This window comes from Anomaloglossus baeobatrachus, chromosome 10 (assembly GCF_048569485.1).
Source record: "Anomaloglossus baeobatrachus isolate aAnoBae1 chromosome 10, aAnoBae1.hap1, whole genome shotgun sequence".
Lineage (NCBI taxonomy): Eukaryota > Metazoa > Chordata > Amphibia > Anura > Aromobatidae > Anomaloglossus > Anomaloglossus baeobatrachus.
This window is the reverse complement of record NC_134362.1, coordinates 67,755,963-67,776,437: the sequence shown is the minus strand read 5'-3', so window position 1 is coordinate 67,776,437 and position 20,475 is coordinate 67,755,963. Positions and strand designations below refer to the sequence as shown.

General features: G+C 43.8%; 1 protein-coding gene across 1 annotated transcript in view; it reads left to right on the top strand.

The window, feature by feature from the left end:
* The window catches only part of ANO9 (anoctamin 9), a 121,018-nt gene that overhangs the window by 26,593 nt on the left and 73,950 nt on the right, over nt 1-20,475 (top strand). The window contains exon 2 of the mRNA XM_075325398.1: nt 10,833-10,889. Within this exon, the coding sequence (XP_075181513.1) occupies nt 10,833-10,889 (57 nt within the window). The remainder of the gene's footprint in view (nt 1-10,832; nt 10,890-20,475) is intronic.

The following is a 20,475-nucleotide window of genomic DNA, read 5'->3' as shown; positions in this document are numbered from 1 at the left end:
TCCCCACTGCTCTCTTTGCTCCCCTGTCCTTTGCGTGCATCCTGTCCCCCCTGCTACATCCCTGCTGCCCTGTCCTCTGAGTGCATCCTGTCCCCTCTGCTGTTGATGCTGCCATCAGTTTTTTTTCTCATCTTCTCTCACCTTCTCTGTCATTCTATCCTCTCAACAGATCTGCAGTGTCCCATCAGGAATAGCTCATGGTGCCAGTCCTGGAGTCTAAGGCCGGGGCCACACAGGGGACTAATGCAATCCTCGCATGACACTCTGCTCACGCTGGCAGCACAGCAGGAGCCGAGTGTCATGCGACTGTCACTGCGACTGAGGTCCGATCATGCAATCGGACCTCAGTTGCGGGGGGCGGGCCGGCACTGAGGAGGAATGGGCCGGCACTGAGGAGGGATAAGCCGGCGCTGAGGAGGGGAGGGAGGGATTTATCTCCCTCTCTCCTCCGTAGCTGGCTATTGCCATTCTCGCTCTGCACTCGCAGTACACCGGTGTACTGCGAGTGCAGTGTGATTTTTCTCTCGCCCCATAGACTTGAATGGGTGTGAGAGAAAACAGGATCGCATTACACCTGCAGCATGCTGCGATTGTTTTCTCGGTCCGATTAGGGCTGAGAAAATAATCGCTCATGGGTGCTGGGACATAGAGTAATATTGGTCCGAGTGGAATGCGATGTTTTATCGCATTGCAATCGCTCCGATTTTCATGCCGTGTGTTTTAGGCCTAAGTATCATTCACCCTTGCTTTGCTCCCTAGCCATTATATTGCTGTTGCTGGCATTAACCCCTTAACCTTCATAGAGAGCGAGTGATAGGAGGATGGGACAACATCTTGAGTTAGTTTTCTGATTATTGGCCTATTCTTTATTTTCCTTCAGATCAGATTTATGAGTCTTATGCAGTGTGCCTCATCCGGAAACGCATCCTTTTGGTTGAGAATACATCAAGAATAACATCTATCTAGAAAAAAATTATGATGGGAATTTTCTGATTAACTACTCCAACCCTTGTTCTTATGGATTTCTACATATGTGTAATAGGTTGATAACACTGTTTTGATATTTACGGTCCTTTTCTTATTGACTGTATATGTACTTGTGTCCTTTTGGAGTCCTCCGCTCTGATACATTATTTATGGGGTCCCACACTATCCATGGGGAAGTTCCCTGATCAATGGCTATTCTCTGATATGAAGGGATAGTAATTAATATAACTTTAGGCAGTACTGACTGATCTTTTTAATCAATGGGATTCCCCTGTATGTATTTTGGGGGTATTCCCTTTAATACTGTTTAATCTTTTGGAGGTGCTGTTACTATTATACATTCGTTTTTCTAGTCACATCTTGCAAATTCTTGCATCATCACCTTTCCTTGTCATTATTTGACCATTGAATCATTGTGGTAACACTTTTACATCTGGTGTTTACCTTTCTTGTTCACTTTCTTCCTTCTTCCTCCGCTGTTCTGCGGCTGCTGGCTGCGTCGGGTGAGCATGCGTGGTTACCCGGGAAACGCGTCCCCGGGCCCGCGCGTGCGCGCTGTCTGACCCGGCGGGTTGTCGTGGGTGGAGCACGCGCGCAGTCACATGATTACTTCCTGTGATCACGTGCGTGTCCATCTGGCGTGCTGTGAGTGGCGTGTGAGCGGTTGCCGGGGGGATGCGTCCCTGCCGTCGGGTATGCGCGCTCCGGCGCGCCGGGCAGGAGGAAGTAGTAACATACTTCAATATTACATCATTTCCGAATTACACGCTGCATCCGTTCTAATCACTGCTAAGTGTGGGGACTATTTATAGCCCCTATGACACATACGCCAGTAGGATCTCCCTCCCTAAAGAAGCGTGCAACCCATAGCGAAACGCGCATTGGTGGTCCTTTGATCCATTTTTGGGGGGGTCTCTGATGGCCTAGGAACACTCCTGGACTGTTCTCCATCTGCACTTGCACTTTAGGTAACTATGGCTCTCCTGAGTTTTCTGTATGGCTTGGATGCCTTTATAACTCCCTCATGTAATGAATTTTGGTGATATTGTCTATATACATTGATTTTCTTAAGTATTTATTATACCTTGGATGCCATTGATTCCTAATATTTAGCCTGAGCTCCCCCCCCTCGTTTGTTTCTCCAATTTGAGATTGTTTTTATACTAATTTTTATCTATATATGTGTGTGATATTCTCAATAAAGTTGTATTGTTTTTGCACAAATTACTCTTTGTCCTCCAGTTTATATTATGTGTTTTGAGTAGTGCATACACCGGTTTAGCCATACCAAGGCTAGCCAGGTGATGGTAATTTCGGCTCAATTATGAGAATTTTGTTTCTATCTTGAGTTAGTGTGTAGCGTGGGTGAGAATTATTCATAGAATATTGTGTGTTTTGTGTTTTTCAAGTATTCTGCTTTTTGTGTGGTATTGAATAGAAATATATATCTATCATATATATATATATATATATATATATATATATATCATCGTGGAGAAAGTATCTGGTTCACAAATTGTGGATATCGACAAGAGGAAATACCTGGTCCCCTCCGACATCACCGTGGCTCAGTTTATGTGGATCATCAGAAAACGCATCCAGCTGCCTTCAGAAAAAGCCATCTTCTTGTTTGTAGACAAGACTGTGCCTCAGTCCAATTAATAATCCCTTTTCCGATAATATCGCAATTTTTTTGAGATTTATCGACGATATTATATTGGTTTGGAAGGGTAATGAGAGGGACGCTGAGAACTTCATTTCCTATTTAAGGAACAATCCATTTAATTTACAGTTCATATATGAGTTTAATATCAATTGTATTTCTTTCCTCGATATTAATTTTTTTCTAATTTTACCACCAACCGAGTTGACTGTACAATCTTCCGAAAAAAAACTGCGGGCAATTCCCTCTTACATGCGGGTAGCTGCCATCCTGGATGCGTTATTAATAATATCCCCACAGGAGAATTTGTTAGGGCCAAAAGATGTTGCACTAATACAACCGCATATCTTGATGAATGTAGCATTATTGAGAACAGGTTTGCTAACAGAGGATATTCTAAAGCAGTAGTTCACAGAAAGTGGAAAACATTACTAGGGACCAACTTTTGTCAAAAAAATCTCCCAAAATAAATGAACAAAACAGTGCAGTCGTGTTTTCTACAAAATAAAGTGTTGACTATTATTCTATTGTTGATATCATTAGAAAACATCTTCCCATACTTAATTTGGATGAGATTACCAAAAAACAAAAAAATTTTACAAAACGGAGTCAAATTTGTTTCCAAAAAAAACTGTACCATAGGATCTATTGTATCCCCATCTGACCATACCAATAAATGTTCCACCACAGAGGCTGCAGGTGGTAACAGTTGGCTTTCTACGGTAGGTTCATACAAGTGCGGTAAAAAAACATGCGGTTTATGTAGGTTTATGATAAATGGAAACAAGTTCGGCTCCTGTGTTACAAATAAAATGTATAATAATCATTTCTCAATTGTGGGACATGTAGCGTATTATATGTCATTACCTGTACTTTTTGCAAGCTTCAGTACGTGGGGAGCACAAATCGTGCTCTCCGAGCACATTTATGATATTAACAATACCAGCTCTAGAAGCCCCTCGGGTGCTTCTCAACATTTTACTAATATTCATGAAGAAAAATTGGATTTTTTTTTACAGTAAATGCTATTGAGAAAATTTCTATTTCCAAAAGAGGTGGTGACATAAATAAAACACCACATAAAAGAAGCCAAATGGATTTTTATTCTTAATACTAGAGTTCTATTTGGATTGAACTTGAGGAATGAATTGAATAACATATATTAACCCATTCTGTTTTTTCAGGTGATGCAATGTTGATTTCATTGTGGTAATTACTCCACATGTTCTTTGTCATGATGTCAGTTCCGGTTTACACGTTTTTAAACTGTGTGCTTTACAACTATTGTTATGCGATCAAGGACGCAGGCGACATCAGAAACGCGTCTTCCTTGTATGGTTGGCACCACGCCACTTTGATGGCTTTTTTTAATGCTACATTAATAAAGTAAGAAGAAATTTTATTACTGGACTGAATGCTGGAATTTTCTTTATACGTGGATTCAGGAGTGGCCTTCCTTCCGTGCACCGTCTGGAATTGTCTCCATCGGGTGAGCTGGTTTTTCCTCTGTTCATGTGCCGCAGTCCAGTCTTACCATGGGACAGCTGTACGAGAAAGAAAAAGACGAAGACGGCTTTTTGTACGTGGTGTACAGCGGAGAGAACACGCTCGGCTTTTAGACATATTGACGGCTTGTGAATCTTGTAAATAATGTCAGTGGTTTTAACACGATGTGTAAATCTCCACCCCGTAGATTAGGTGCATATTAACTGGACACCTTCTTTTTGTCTTTCTTTTCCACATCTCGTCCTCCCATCTTTGTCTGACGTTTTTATTTTTAATGTAATTTATTTTATTCGTGCTTTGTAAAGAACCCACTTTATTGCCAAAGTCTCCGGTGATGTCTTGTGTATTAAAAAAAATAAATAAATCAGTGGCCAATTCCTTTGGCAGTGAAGTGGTTAAATTATAGAATTTAGCGGTGGGGTTCTGTGACCATCACTAGTTACGAGTACTGAGCACCCGAGCATGGTAGTGCCCGCTCATCACTAGTTACGAGTACTGAGCACCCAAGCATGGTAGTGCTCGCTCATCACTAGTTACGAGTACTGAGCACCCGAGCATGGTAGTGCTCGCTCATCACTAGTTACAAGTACTGAGCACCTGAGCATGGTAGTGCTCGCTCATCACTAGTTACCAGTACTGAGCACCTGAGCATGGTAGTGCTCGCTCATCACTAGTTACGAGTACTGAGCACCCGAGCATGGTAGTGCTCACTCATCACTAGTTACAAGTACTGAGCACCTGAGCATGGTAGTGCTCGCTCATCACTAGTTACAAGTACTGAGCACCCGAACATGGTAGTGTTCGCTCATGACTAGTTACAAGTACTGAGCACCCGAACATGATAGTGCTCACTCATCACTAGTTACAAGTACTGAGCACCCAAGCATGGTAGTGCTCGCTCATCACTACTTACGAGTACTGAGCACCCAAGCATGGTAGTGCTCGCTCATCACTAGTTACGAGTACTGAGCACCCAAGCATGGTAGTGCTCGCTCATCACTAGTTACGAGTACTGAGCACCCGAGCATGGTAGTGCTCGCTCATCACTAGTTACGAGTACTGAGCACCTGAGCATGGTAGTGCTCGCTCATCACTAGTTACAAGTACTGAGCACCCGAACATGGTAGTGTTCGCTCATGACTAGTTACAAGTACTGAGCACCCGAACATGATAGTGCTCACTCATCACTAGTTACAAGTACTGAGCACCCAAGCATGGTAGTGCTCGCTCATCACTACTTACGAGTACTGAGCACCCAAGCATGGTAGTGCTCGCTCATCACTAGTTACGAGTACTGAGCACCCAAGCATGGTAGTGCTCGCTCATCACTAGTTGCGAGTACTGAGCACCTGAGCATGGTAGTGCTCACTCATCACTAGTTACAAGTACTGAGCACCCAAGCATGGTAGTGCTCGCTCATCACTAGTTGCGAGTACTGAGCACCTGAGCATGGTAGTGCTCACTCATCACTAGTTACAAGTACTGAGCACCCAAGCATGGTAGTGTTCGCTCATGACTAGTTACAAGTACTGAGCACCCGAACATGGTAGTGTTCGCTCATGACTAGTTACAAGTACTGAGCACCCAAGCATGGTAGTGCTCGCTCATCACTAGTTACGAGTACTGAGCACCTGAGCATGGTAGTGCTCGCTCATCACTAGTTACAAGTACTGAGCACCCAAGCATGGTAGTGCTCGCTCATCACTACTTACGAGTACTGAGCACCCAAGCATGGTAGTGCTCGCTCATCACTAGTTACAAGTACTGAGCACCCGAACATGGTAGTGTTCGCTCATCACTAGTTACAAGTACTGAGCACCCGAGCATGGTAGTGCTCGCTCATCACTAGTTACAAGTACTGAGCACTCGAGCATGGTAGTGCTCGCTCATCACTAGTTACAAGTACTGAGCACCCAAGCATGGTAGTGTCCGCTCATCACTAGTTACGAGTACTGAGCACCTGAGCATGGTAGTGCTCACTCATCACTAGTTACAAGTACTGAGCACCCAAGCATGGTAGTGCTCGCTCATCACTACTTACGAGTACTGAGCACCCAAGCATGGTAGTGCTCGCTCATCACTAGTTACAAGTACTGAGCACCCGAACATGGTAGTGTTCGCTCATCACTAGTTACAAGTACTGAGCACCCGAGCATGGTAGTGCTCGCTCATCACTAGTTACAAGTACTGAGCACTCGAGCATGGTAGTGCTCGCTCATCACTAGTTACAAGTACTGAGCACCCAAGCATGGTAGTGTCCGCTCATCACTAGTTACGAGTACTGAGCACCCGAGCATGGTAGTGTTCGCTCATCACTAGTTACGAGTACTGAGCACCCAAGCATGGTAGTGCTCGCTCATCACTACTTACGAGTACTGAGCACCCAAGCATGGTAGTGCTCGCTCATCACTACTTACGAGTACTGAGCACCCGAGCATGGTAGTGCTCGCTCATCACTACTTACGAGTACTGAGCACCCAAGCATGGTAGTGCTCGCTCATCACTAGTTATGAGTACCGAGCACCCGAGCATCGTAGCACTCACACACACATCGCAGCACTCGCTCATCATTAATCATAATATGATGCTTTGTATCCTCTGTTCCAGAGATACTGTACATTGTACCACTTCCACATATCAGTGCTCTTACTATTTGTCACTTTATTTCCTTCAATAGCGGGGTCAGACTTGTCTAGGCACGCTGCCTTCTTATACAATAACACTTTTCCTTTGTCCTACTATCCCGCATCTAATAATCAAATGCACATTTCACTTGTAATATAAATACAGTTAATAATTACTTGTAATTATAGAACAGCCTTGCAAAATTATAAATGCCAAATAATTGTCCTTGAATGGAAAAATAATTTAGAAAGCGAAAAAAAAACTGTCAGGCAGGAAAATGTATTACCTCACAGAAAGCCAGGCATCATCCCTGTCCCAGGAGCTGTGGTATGATCAGACCATGTCCCTGTACGGTCAGACACGGCCATTACACAGCACATAGCAGGGGCACATGTATAAGATTATCTCAGCACAGGAACAGGTTTTTTTTTAACACATCCAATTGTGGAAATTATTACTATTCCAAGATCTATTGAATAATAAAAATGTACTTTAAATCACAAATCATTTACTTATTGCTAATGGCTGTGCACTTAATTTATAATTATACAGTAGGAAAGATGCGGTGATTAAAAACATCCCCCTTATGATCACTTAGCCCCTTACAGTAATAATCCCCCAATAGTATAATATTAAATCATGTGCCCACTCCCACCCTATTATAATACAATGTGTGTGTATACAGTGTTAGCACCCTTGAAATTGCTCCCCAAAATGAAGTATTTCTTCAAATTATTGCCACTACACTTGTTTTTATATGCACATGTTTATTTCCTTTGTGTGTATTGGAATAACCCCCTCCCAAAAAAAAGGCATATTGGACAAAATTGCACACAAAACTCCAAAAATGGGTCACACAAAATTGTTGGCACCCTCAACTTAATATTTGGTTGCACACCTTTGGAATACATAACTGCTATCAATCTCTTCCTATAACGTTCAACAAGCTTCTTACACCTCTCAGCTGGAATTTTGGACTCTTCTTTCGCACACTGATCCAGGTCTCTCGTATTTGAAGGCGTCTTCTCCCAACAGCAATTTTGAGATCTCTCCACAGGTGTTCAATGGGATTTAGATTCGGACTCAATGCTGCCACTTCAGAACTTTCCAGCGCTTTGTTTCCATCCATTTCTGGAAGCTTCTTGAAGTTTGTTTGGAGTCTTTGTCCTGTTGGAAGACCCATGACTTAGGACGCAAACCCAGCTTTCTGACACTGGGCACTACATTGCAATCCAAAATCCTTTGGTAATCGTCAGATTTCATGATGCCTTGTACACAGTCATGGCCCCCAGTTCCAGAGGCAGCATAACAACTCCAAAACATATTTTGACTTCCACCATATGTGACTGTAGGCACTGTGTTCTTTTCTTTGCAGGCCTCATTCCATTTTCTGTAAACAATAAAATGATGTGCTTTAGCAAAAAGCTCTATCTTGGTCTAATCTGTACACAAGACTCTTCCCAGAAAGATTTTGATTACTCATGTACATATTGGCAAATTGCAGTGTAGCTTTATATGTTCCTCTGTCAGCAGTGGGGTCCTCCTGGGTCTCCTGCCATGGCGTTCCATTTCATTTAAATGTGGACGGATAGTTTGAGCTGACATTGATGCTCACTGAGCCTACAAGACAGCTTGAATTTCTTTGGAACTTGATTGAGGTTGCTTATCCATCATCCGGACTATCTTGCTTTGCAACCTCTCATTAATTTTTCTCTGGCATCCATATCCCGGGAGATTATCTACAGTGCCATTGTTTGTAAACCTCTTGATTATGTTGTCCACCGTAGACAAAAGAACATCAAGATCTTTGGCGATGGACTTGTAACCTTGAGATTGTTGATATTTTTGAATAATTTTGGTTCTCATGTCCTCAGACAGTTCTCTTCTCATTCTGTTCTTCATGCTTAGTGTGGAACACACAATGCAACTTCTCCCCTTTTTATCTGACTTCAGATGGGATTTTCATATTACCCACACCTGTTACTTGCTACAGGTGAGTTTGAACAAGAATCACATGCTTGAAACAAAGTGCTTTACCCATTATTTTAGAAAGGTGACAACAATTTTGTCTTGCACATTTTTGAGGTTTCATGTGAAATTATGTCCATTTTGCCTTTTTCAGGATTTTGTTTTGTGTTGTTCCAATACACAGAAGGGAAATAAACATGTATGACAAAACAAATGTGCATTAATTATTTGGGGAAAATACTTCATTTTTTGGAACAATTTCAAGGGTGCCAATACTTTCGGCAATGGCAATACGAGGGGCTGCTGATAAGTCTTTGGCTTTACCCAGAAAGAAACGAGATAGCATGATGAAACTTTACATTTATTCCACATACTCTCCACTGATGTCAACACACTTCTTATATCGGTATTCCAAGTTCTGTAAGCCTAGCAAAAAGAAAGATTTCGGTTGTGCCTCAAACCAGGTATCTGTAACAGCCATGACATCTGAAATGGTGTGAAATTTGGTACCCTTGAGGTGTTTCTTCAGGTTTGGAAACAGATAGTCGGAGGGAGCTAGATCTGGTGAATAAGGTGGGTGCTCAGCCATCTGGAAGCCCAGCTCTGCCAGTTTTGCTGTGGTCGCTTGTGCAGTATGAGTGGAGGTGTTGTCTTGCAGGAACAGGATTCCTTTGGACAGTTTGCAGCACATTTTGGTCTTCAGAACTTCCTTCAATTGGTCCAAAAGGTCAATGTAGCAGCTTGCATTGATGTTGGAACCCTTTTGAAGGTAGTCCACTAGCAGTACTCCCTTCTTATCCCAAAACACAGATGCCATCACCTTAGTGGCTGATTTTTTCCCCCATGAACTTCTTTGTCCTAGGAGAACCACTGTGCCTCCACTCTTTTGACTGCTCCTTGTTTTCAGGGTCATACAAATAAATCCAGGTCTCATTCATAGTGACCAGTCAAGCCAAGAAGTTCTGATCAGTCCGGAAATGCTAACAAATGAACCGGGAAGTTTTCACTCGCAGGCTTCTCTGATTCGTCGTCAAATATTTGGGGACCCGCTTTGCAGATAGCTTCCTCATGTACAAATGTTCATGGATAATGACACAAACACGTTCACGGGAAATCCACATGATGTCTGCTATTGCTTTAGCTAAAATTCGTGGATTCTCCAGTATGAGGTTGTGCACAGCATCAACGATCTCCGGAACAACAACCACTCTCGGTCATCCAGGACGTTCCTCATCATCGGTGCTGAAGTGGCCCGTTTTAAAATTAGCAATCCAGTTCTTAACTGTGGAATATGAACGGCATTAATTCCCCAATGTCTGCGACATATTACCATGAATAACTTCGCTGACTTTCCTTGCAGAAACAAGAATTTAATCACTCCTCTGCTCTCAGTTGCTGTGAATATCGCATTAGACTCCGCCATTTTGTTTTCCCGCATGCGTAGAACACTGTTGCCATAAGCAACAAACACAAAATTTTGAAAACCTATATTAGACACATAAGGTTTTCATGTGATGTAACATTTGTTACCATGGAAACAAAAAAGATCACAAAGCCAAAGACTTATCAGCAGCCCCTCGCATATTATAAATTCCCTCTTTTAGTAATAAACTGTAGTATAATAAATAATCATCCTCTCCACCTAGGTTATAACATACCCCTCTCTAGTATTCAGTCGTCCTGACCTCAGATAATGAATACACACACCCTTAATTGTATTAACATCAATCAACCCCCACAGCCCCTCTATGGGGCTGCGGAGCTCTGCACTCGGCTTTTTCCGGCAGTCTCATAAAGAATGAATGGCACACCTCCATGTGTAACTAGGATAATAGTGCTCCATCGGGGGATATAAATTCCCCATTCTGTCTATAGGTGCAGGTCACAGCGGTTGGACTCCTGTTGATCAGTAAAGTATTACTTATGTGAACACAGACATATGGGACATAAATGTTTCTATAAACAAATATGTAATGGTTTTTGGGAAATAGGTAGTGAAGTGTGTAATGTTTGAATTAGATCTCACACATGAAACCTACCGTCAAATCTTTACAGATACTGACGTTACCTCTTTTTTCCTCAGGAACCTGTGAGGACGCCATGGCAGGAACATCTACTACTGGATCCAATGATATACGCAGTGAGTGTGAAGATAACTTTTATTTTATTTACACTTTTAGATGGTTTATGATTTTTAATTGTGAAAAATATTTTGCAGCATGTCTCCAACATGTTTGAGGCCAGCCTACCATGCGGAGATGTGATGCATGCAAGCCCCTGTAGTGGCAACTGGACCCAGAAACCCACAATATTACACATGTCTGTAGCGCCCCTGACGCCATTAGGGAGCTACAAGGTTCTGCATCCTCACCAGGATGCAGGGCCTACCCCCTAGGTCCCCGGAAGACCAGTGCCGGTAACACACAAACACTTCACAAAATCCTAGTTTTCCCCAACAATCCCCCATAGAATGGTACAAAGCTAGGGTCGGACCAATGGATGGCCGCCTAAAGGTGGATCCAGTCCAGTCCACTAGTTGACCAGGTGGGAGGGGCAGAAAGGGACACACAGTCAGTCAGAGAGTCAGAGTAAGGAGACCGTGAAGGTGGACGTGAGGAGACGCACTGACTAGGAGTGAACAGTAACCTGGTGCCCAGGAGGGTAGTTGCCGGTGGAGTACGGTGGAGTACTCCCGGAACTACGCACCAACAGGGTACAGGACCCTAGGTTTGGCAGAAGCTACAGGCAGGCCTGATAACACTTGCACAGCGAGAGGACCATCAAGGACCTTGCTGACTTTAAGAATCCGAGACTCAGTAGCAAAGGGAGAACCGGGTACAGAACCAACCACACAAGGTTCACGCTATCGTCATACGGACTGCAGTGGAAAAACCACCGGACGGGGACCCCCAGTTGCTCTACACAACGGGGACCCACCAACCAGAGACAGGTGCAGTGAAAGAAGGCACCAGATTACTAAACTGGCACTGGGCCTAAGGGGACCTGAAGGTGAAACCAGCCGGCCTCGGGTGACCAGGGTGAACTCCTTGTGTGGGCTACCTTCTTCCGACACCCATCACATCACCTACCCTCTGGGGCCCAGCCCTGCTTGCGGAGGGCCTACCATCCAGGCTGCCATTAACACCAGCCCCAGTAGTGAACATTGGCAGCGGCTGCTCCATCTACATAGCCGCAACTCCGACAGTGGCGTCACGTGTGAACACTATTCTAATCCCCTGTAAATATATCCCCTTTTCAAAAAGGGCCCAGGGCACGGAACCAGGCAACAGCCACCACAGTGACATTCCCAAGATATAAACTGCCCGGGACCGAGTACCCCATAACCCTGGGCGACACATGTCCATCTACATACTGTACTTTCCACCACCACTTGGCACATATCTGTCTTTTCTTCTGCCAGTGATAAGCACAAAAGGAGTTTATAGAACAGAACTAATATATAAAGGATAACTTGTAATATTCAATGATATGAATTTAGAGAGCCATGTTTTAAAGCAGCATTCCAGCTTTTTTTTATTTCAGCACTGGATTGGGCCTTTAAAATTAAGTCCCTTGATCCCTTTGTAATTCTCACCCTTGAGTGTCTGGTGATTTTTGACCTCCAGTGTTTTACAGAGCATACCGGAGGTCACAACTTAATACAAGTCTATGAGAGTCTCGTTCTGGCTCTCATAGACTTGCACTGAGCGCTTGTGAGGTAACTTCTCATTTCCAGATAGTCAGCCGTTAAGGGTGCAAGACAGCATCATGGGCCCAGAGTGGCGATGAAAAGTGATTAAGCCACGAGAGGGTAAGTATGATACTGGGGGCAAGGGGCTTACACTTAAAGCGTCACTCCAGCCTGAAAACTAAAACATTGGAGTAGTGCTTTAAAATAGACATCCACCCAGAATATGAAAGTATAGACTGTTCTGAAGTTCGATGCTGTCTCTAATCCAGTAATAATCTTGGCCTCCGCAGAAGAATGTGACACAGGAAAAAGTAAATATAGCACATGTACAGTAAATTAGATATTGGCTTGGGGCCAAAGACCTATGGCCACGGGTAACACATTAGTAGAGTTGAGCGCGGTTCGTGGTTCGTGGTTCTCCAGTTCTAGGTTCGAGTGATTTTTGGGCTGTTCGAGATCGAACTAGAACTCGAGCTTTTTGCTAAAAGCTCGATAGTTCTAGATATGTTCGAGAACGGTTCTAGCAGCAAAAAGCAGGGCTTTTTACAGCTACAGTGTGCAGGAGCCATCGCTGGCAGCCTGCCACAAGCTGGTAACCAAGATAAACATCGGGTATCCAAGCAAAGCGCTTTGGTTAGTAACCCGATGTTTATCTTAGTTACGTGCAGGAAGCCCACACTTTCCCGCTCAGCTCAAGCTCACTCCGCCCCCTCCTGCCTGCGGCATGTACACATACATACACACACACACACACATCCCCCCCCCCCGCTCGGCTTACCTGCGGTGATGAAGTCCCGCCATCCCGACCTCAGCGCTGTCACTGTCCTCCATGGCCGCCGCTTGTCACATCACCTCTCGCTTCCGACCCGAGACTGACTAGCGGTGACGTCACGGACCTCTCGCGATACTTGCTGTGAAGGCGCCGGTCATTGACTTCAGTGACAGGGGCTGTCAGTGTGCTGGAGATCAGCGCAGGTAATGTACCTCACTGACAGCAGCACTTGTCACCCCCCTGCAGTGACCTGGGCTGACCCATTGATGTTAGCTCAGGTCACTGCACTGCTCTCCCAGCCAATGGGGAACATCCTGCTCTTCATTGACTGGGACAGTGTGGATCGTCATGGCAACCCCTTGGATTACAGCAGACCTGGATTTGTTTTTCAATCTAATAAATTGGTTAAAGAGGGAATGTTTTGGGGAGTGTTTTTTCAAATAAAAATGTGTTTGTCGTCTATTTTTTTTTATTACTGACTGGGTTGGTGATGTCGGGTATCTGATAGACGCCTGACCTCACCAACCCCAGGGCTTGATGCCAAGTGACATTACACATCTGGTATTAACCCCATATATTACCCCGTTTGCCACCGCACCAGGGCGCGGGATGAGCTGGGGCGAAGCACCAGGATTGGCGCATCTAATGGATGCGCCACTTCTGGGGCGGCTGCGGCCTGCTATTTTTAGGCTGGGGAGATTCCAATAACCATGGACCTCCCTAGTCTGAGAATATCAGGCCCCAGCTGTCTGCTTTACCTTGGCTGGTGATCCAATTTTGGGGGACCCCTACGTGTTTTTTTTTTTAATTATTTATTTAATTTAAAATAACAGCGTGGGGTGCCCTCAGTTTTGGATTATCAGCCAAGGTGAGGTTGCCAGCTGTGGTCTGCAGGCTGCAGCCGTCTGCTTTACCCTAGCTGGCTACAAAACTAGGGGGAACCCTACGTCATTTTTTTTTCATTTTTTTGGCTAAATACAAAGCTAAGCACCCCTTAGTGCCACATGAAAGGTACCAAAGGGTGTTCCACTTTTTCTCCATTTTTTTCTCCACTTTTTCTCCACTTTTTCTCCACTTTTTCTCCATTTTTTTCTCCACTTATTCTCCACTTTTTCTCCTCTTCTTCTCCACTTTTTCTCCACTTTTTCTCCTCTTATTCTCCACTTTTTCTCCACTTTTTCTCCACTTTTTCTCCTCTTATGCTCCACTTTTTCTCCACTTTTTCTCCATTTTTTTCTCCACTTTTTCTCCTCTTATGCTCCACTTTTTCTCCACTTTTTCTCCTCTTATGCTCCACTTTTTCTCCACTTTTTCTCCTCTTATGCTCCACTTTTTCTCCACTTTTTCTCCTCTTAATCTCCACTTTTTCTCCACTTTTTCTCCACTTTTTCTCCACTTTTTCTCCACTTTTTCTCCACTTTTTCTCCTCTTATGCTCCACTTTTTCTCCTCTTATGCTCCACTTTTTCTCCACTTTTTTCTCCACTTTTTCTCTTCTTATGCTCCACTTTTTCTCCACTTTTTTCTCCACTTTTTCTCCTCTTATGCTCCACTTTTTCTCCACTTTTTCTCCACTTTTTCTCCACTTTTTCTCCTTTTATGCTCCACTTTTTCTCCACTTTTTCTCCACTTTTTTCTCCACTTTTTTCTCCACTTTTTCTCCACTTTTTCTCCTCTTATGCTCCACTTTTTCTCCACTTTTTCTCCACTTTTTCTCCACTTTTTTCTCCACTTTTTCTCCAGTTTTTCTCCACTTTTTTCTCCACTTTTTCTCCTCTTATGCTCCACTTTTTCTCCTCTTATGCTCCACTTTTTCTCTACTTTTTCTCCTCTTAATCTCCACTTTTTCTCCTCTTATGCTCCACTTTTTCTCCACTTTTTCTCCACTTTTTCTCCACTTTTTTCTCCACTTTTTCTCCTCTTATGCTCCACTTTTTCTCCACTTTTTCTCCACTTTTTCTCCACTTTTTTCTCCACTTTTTCTCCTCTTATGCTCCACTTTTTCTCCACTTTTTCTCCACTTTTTCTCCACTTTTTTCTCCACTTTTTTCTCCACTTTTTCTCCACTTTTTCTCCTCTTATGCTCCACTTTTTCTCCACTTTTTCTCCACTTTTTCTCCACTTTTTTCTCCACTTTTTCTCCAGTTTTTCTCCACTTTTTTCTCCACTTTTTCTCCTCTTATGCTCCACTTTTTCTCCTCTTATGCTCCACTTTTTCTCTACTTTTTCTCCTCTTAATCTCCACTTTTTCTCCTCTTATGCTCCACTTTTTCTCCACTTTTTCTCCACTTTTTCTCCACTTTTTCTCCTCTTATGCTCCACTTTTTCTCCACTTTTTTCTCCACTTTTTCTCCTCTTATGCTCCACTTTTTCTCCACTTTTTCTCCACTTTTTCTCCACTTTTTTCTCCACTTTTTTCTCCACTTTTTCTCCACTTTTTCTCCTCTTATGCTCCACTTTTTCTCCACTTTTTCTCCACTTTTTCTCCACTTTTTTCTCCACTTTTTCTCCACTTTTTCTCCACTTTTTCTCCACTTTTTTCTCCACTTTTTCTCCTCTTATGCTCCACTTTTTCTCCACTTTTTTCTCCACTTTTTCTCCACTTTTTCTCCACTTTTTCTCCTCTTATGCTCCACTTTTTCTCCACTTTTTCTCCACTTTTTCTCCACTTTTTTCTCCACTTTTTCTCCTCTTATGCTCCACTTTTTCTCCACTTTTTCTCCACTTTTTCTCCACATTTTCTCCACTTTTTTCTCCACTTTTTCTCCACTTTTTCTCCTCTTATGCTCCACTTTTTCTCCACTTTTTCTCCACTTTTTCTCCACTTTTTCTCCACTTTTTTCTCCACTTTTTCTCCTCTTATGCTCCACTTTTTCTCCACTTTTTCTCCACTTTTTCTCCACTTTTTTCTCCACTTTTTTCTCCACTTTTTTCTCCACTTTTTCTCCACTTTTTCTCCACTTTTTCTCCTCTTATGCTCCACTTTTTCTCCACTTTTTCTCCACTTTTTCTCCACTTTTTCTCCACTTTTTTCTCCACTTTTTCTCCACTTTTTCTCCGTTCTTTTTCTATGGTCAGTCTACCCATTAGCTCTGCCATGCATACTGTAGCTCTACACCTACTGCACATGTTACTTTATGATTGACATCTCTTTCGTACCAGAGCTGTCTAAGCCTACTCTGACCCCATATTTGTCATTACTATATTGTCCTTGTACTGTATTATGACATTTGTATCATGTGTTTCATTTCTTGCTGTGTTGCAATTTTTTTGCTGCATCCCAATTGTACCTCTACATTGTTCGAGTTTATGTTATTGTTCTCTCACTCTTATGTGATACTGATTATTGTCATTTTTCATGATTACATGCAGATAAGTCCAATCTGACGAAGGCTCAGGCCGAAACGTCATTTGTAACTTGTTTTGGACAAAAACATATATGCTTATGAAAAAAAAATTTTCTTAATACGGACCAATAAAGAGTGATTTTGCATTACTATCCATTGTGACTTACTGACTTAGTCTGGGAGATATAGAGTGCCGAGGTTACTCACTAATTTTATCTATTATTACCTCTGAGCACCTATATACCAGTGAGCTGAGCTTCCTCTACAGTAGTTCTCCTGATTAGGCATGCCCTTACCTCATGAGCAGGGCATTGCAGCTTTGGTAGCAACCATTACGACATGGACTCTGCTGCTGTGGACCCGGGGAGAGTGAGTGCAGATTCATTGCACCCACACTCCTCACATGAAGGGTCCGCACTCCTAGAAAATGGGGGATACGTTCCCTGAGTGTCTCCCCCCCATATTCTAGACGGTCCAGAGTCGTCGTGGGACCCCTTTATTTTTTTTCTTACAATAAATTGGTGAAAGAGGAAATGTTTTGGGGACTGTTTTTTCAAATAAATTTCTTTTGTCGATTTTTTGTTTTTGTTAGTACTGACAGTTTATGATGTTGGGTATCTAATAGACGCCATGACATCACAAACTGCTGGGCTTGATCTCAGGTGACTTTACAGCTAGTATCAACCCAATTTATTACCCCGTTTGCCACTGCACCAGGGCACGGGATGAGCTGGGGTGAAGCGCCAGGATTGGCGCATCTAGTGGATGCGCCACGTCTGGGGTGCCTGCGGCCTGCTATTTTTAGGCTGTGAAGGCCCAATAACTATGGACCTTCCCACCCTGAGAATACCAGACCACAGCTGTCCGCTTTACCTTGGCTGGTGATCCAATTTGGGGGGGACCCTACTTTTATTGTGTAATTATTAATATTTATAAAATAATTATAAAAAAGAGCCTGAGGGGACCTCCACATTGGATCCCCAACCACGGTAAAGCTGCCAGCTGTGGTTTTCAGGCTACAGCCGTCTGCTTTACCCTAGCTGGCTATCAAAAATGGGGGGACCCAACGTAATTTTTTTTTTTTAACTATTTTTTAAATAGAAAAAATTAATGGGCTTCCCTGTATTTTGATTGCCAACCAAGGTAACGGCAGGCAGATGGGGGTGGCAACCCATAGCTGTCTGCTTTATCTGCGCTGAGAATCAAAAATACCGCGGAGCGCTACGTCATTTTTTTAAAGATTTATTTTTACAGCACTGTGATGTCCAGCAATCAAAATACAGGGAAGCCCATTTTATTTTTAGTTATTTAAATAAATAATTAAAAAAAATATATATGGGCTCCCGCTGCATTTTTTGTATTGCTAGCTAAGGGTAATCCAAGCAGCTACTGGCTGCTAACCCCCACTGCTTGGTGTTACCTTCACTGGCAATGGAAAATCCAGGGAAGCATTTTTTATTTTTTTTGCCAAAAAACTACAAAAAAAGGACGTGAGCTTCGCCATATTTTTGTATGCTAGCCAGGTATAGCAGGCAGGTGCTGGAAGAGTTGGATACAGCGCCAGAAGATGGCGCTTCTATGAAAGTGCCATTTTCTGAGCCGGCTGCAGACTGCAATTCGCAGCAGTGGGGCCCAGAAAGCTCAGGCCAACCGGTGGTGCGGATTCCAATCCCCAGCTGCCTAGTTGCACCTGGCTGGACACAAAAATGGGGCAAAGCCTACGTCATTTGTTTTCTAATTATTTCATGAAATTCATGAAATAATATAAAAAGGGCTTCCCTTTATTTTTGGTTCCCAGCCGGGTACAAATAGGCAACTGGGGGTTGGGGGCAGCCGTACCTGCCTGCTGTACCTGGCTAGCATACAAAAATATGGCGAAGCCCACATAATTTTTTCAGGGGGCAAAAAACTTCTGCATACAGTCCTGGATGGAGTATGCTGAGCCTTGTAGTTCTGCAGCTGCTGTCTGTCTGTATGGAGAAGAGCAGACAGCAGCTGCAGAACTACAAGGCTCAGCATACTCCATCCAGGACTGTATGCAGAAGTTTTTTGCCCACCAAAAAAATGACGTGGGCTTCGCCATATTTTTGTATGCTAGCCAGGTACAGCAGGCAGCCACGGGCTGCCTCCAACCCCCAGTTGCCTATTTGTACCCGGCTGGGAACCAAAAATATAGGGAAGCCCGTTTTTTTTTAATTATTTCACTTATTTCATGAAATAATTAAAAAACAAATGACGTGGGCTTCGCCCTATTTTTGTGTCCAGCCGGGTACAACTAGGCAGCTGGGGATTGGAATCCGCAGCACAGGTTAGCCCGAGGTTTGTGGGCGCCTCTGCTGCGGATTTCAGTCCGCAGCCGTCCCAGAAAATGGCGCTCTCATAGAAGCGCCATCATCTGGCGCTGTATCCAACTCTTCCAACAGCCCTGGAGCCGGGTGGCTTGTTGGGTAATCATGAGTTAATACTGGCTTTGTTTTACCAGCCAGTATTAAGCCAGAGATTCTTAATGTCAGGCACGTTTGACCCGGCCATTAAGAATCTCCAATAAAGGGTTAAAAAAAAGACACCACACAGAGAAAAAATACTTTAATAGAAATAAATACACAGACACATTAGAGACTCCATCTTTATTACCCCCTGTCAGCCCTCCACGACCCTGCTCTTCTGTCTGCTTTCTTTCTAGTGTAGTAGTAGTGACGATTGTAGTGAGGGGCATCACTTGGGGCTGGGGAACCTCCATCCTCACTACAATGCTCACTACAATCGTGCAGCCTTCACTCTGTGAGTGATCAGTGCTGGCTGCTAGCGGTAACGCTGACAGACGCGTTACCATAGCAACGGTGCTCTCGGAGCCGCGGTTAGCGGTGACGTCACCGCTAACTGCGTTGCTATGGCAACGGTGATCTCCGTTAATGACCGGCTGTGTCAGCCGGTCCCTAACGGAACGGGGAGTCGACCTTGTGCTAGAGCATGTCGCCGGTACACGGCGATACACATATGTGCACCGTGTACCGGAGAGATGCACTCGCAGGTCCTACATGACGTGTCATAGTCATGTGACCAGTCTGTAGCCAATGAGATAATAGCCACGTGACTGGTCACATGGCTATTTTGACGTCACGATAGGTCCTGCTTCTCTGCTGGCAGTGCAGGTCACCGGGAGGATTCAGCGATCATCGGATGGAATAGCGGCAGGAGACAGAGTGCAGAAGGGATCGCGAGGACCGGTAAGTGTTATGGCAATGTTTATTAACTGTTTGTGTACATTTATCATGCATTTTTATGTGTTTGTGATTGCCTCCCATTATAGCCTATACGTTCGAGTTCGGTTCGTCGAACGTTCGACGAACCGAACTCGAACGGGACCCCCGTTTGGCGAACCGACCTCGAGCCGAACCGCGACCGGTTCGCTCATCTCTACACATTAGTACTCAGTCAAATGCAGTACTCCTTTCCAATTGACAAAATTAAAATCTGTCACCAGGTTTTTGCTCCCTCTTCAGAGACCAACATAAGGGTAAGTTCACACAGTGCGTTTTTCGCAGCGTTTGTGCGCATTTTTCGGGTGCGTTTTTGGCCTCAAAACTGCATGACTTTGCTTCCCCAGCAAAGTCTATGAGTTTTCATTTTTGCTGTCCACACACAACTTTTTTTTAAAAAAAAATGAACATGTCAATTCTTTCCTGTGTTTTTCTGCGTTTTCGCCCCATGCAATGCATTGGAAAAACGCAGAAAAACGCAGAGATCAAAAACGCAGCCAAAAACGCACCAAATCGCGTCAAAAACGCATGCGTTTTTTGCCGCAGTTTTTGTCACGGGTGCGTTTTTGTGCGTTTTTAGCGGCCAAAAACGCAGCATGTGCACATAGCCTAATATAGTGGTAGAGACCCCAATTCCAGCGATGTGTCACTTAGGCT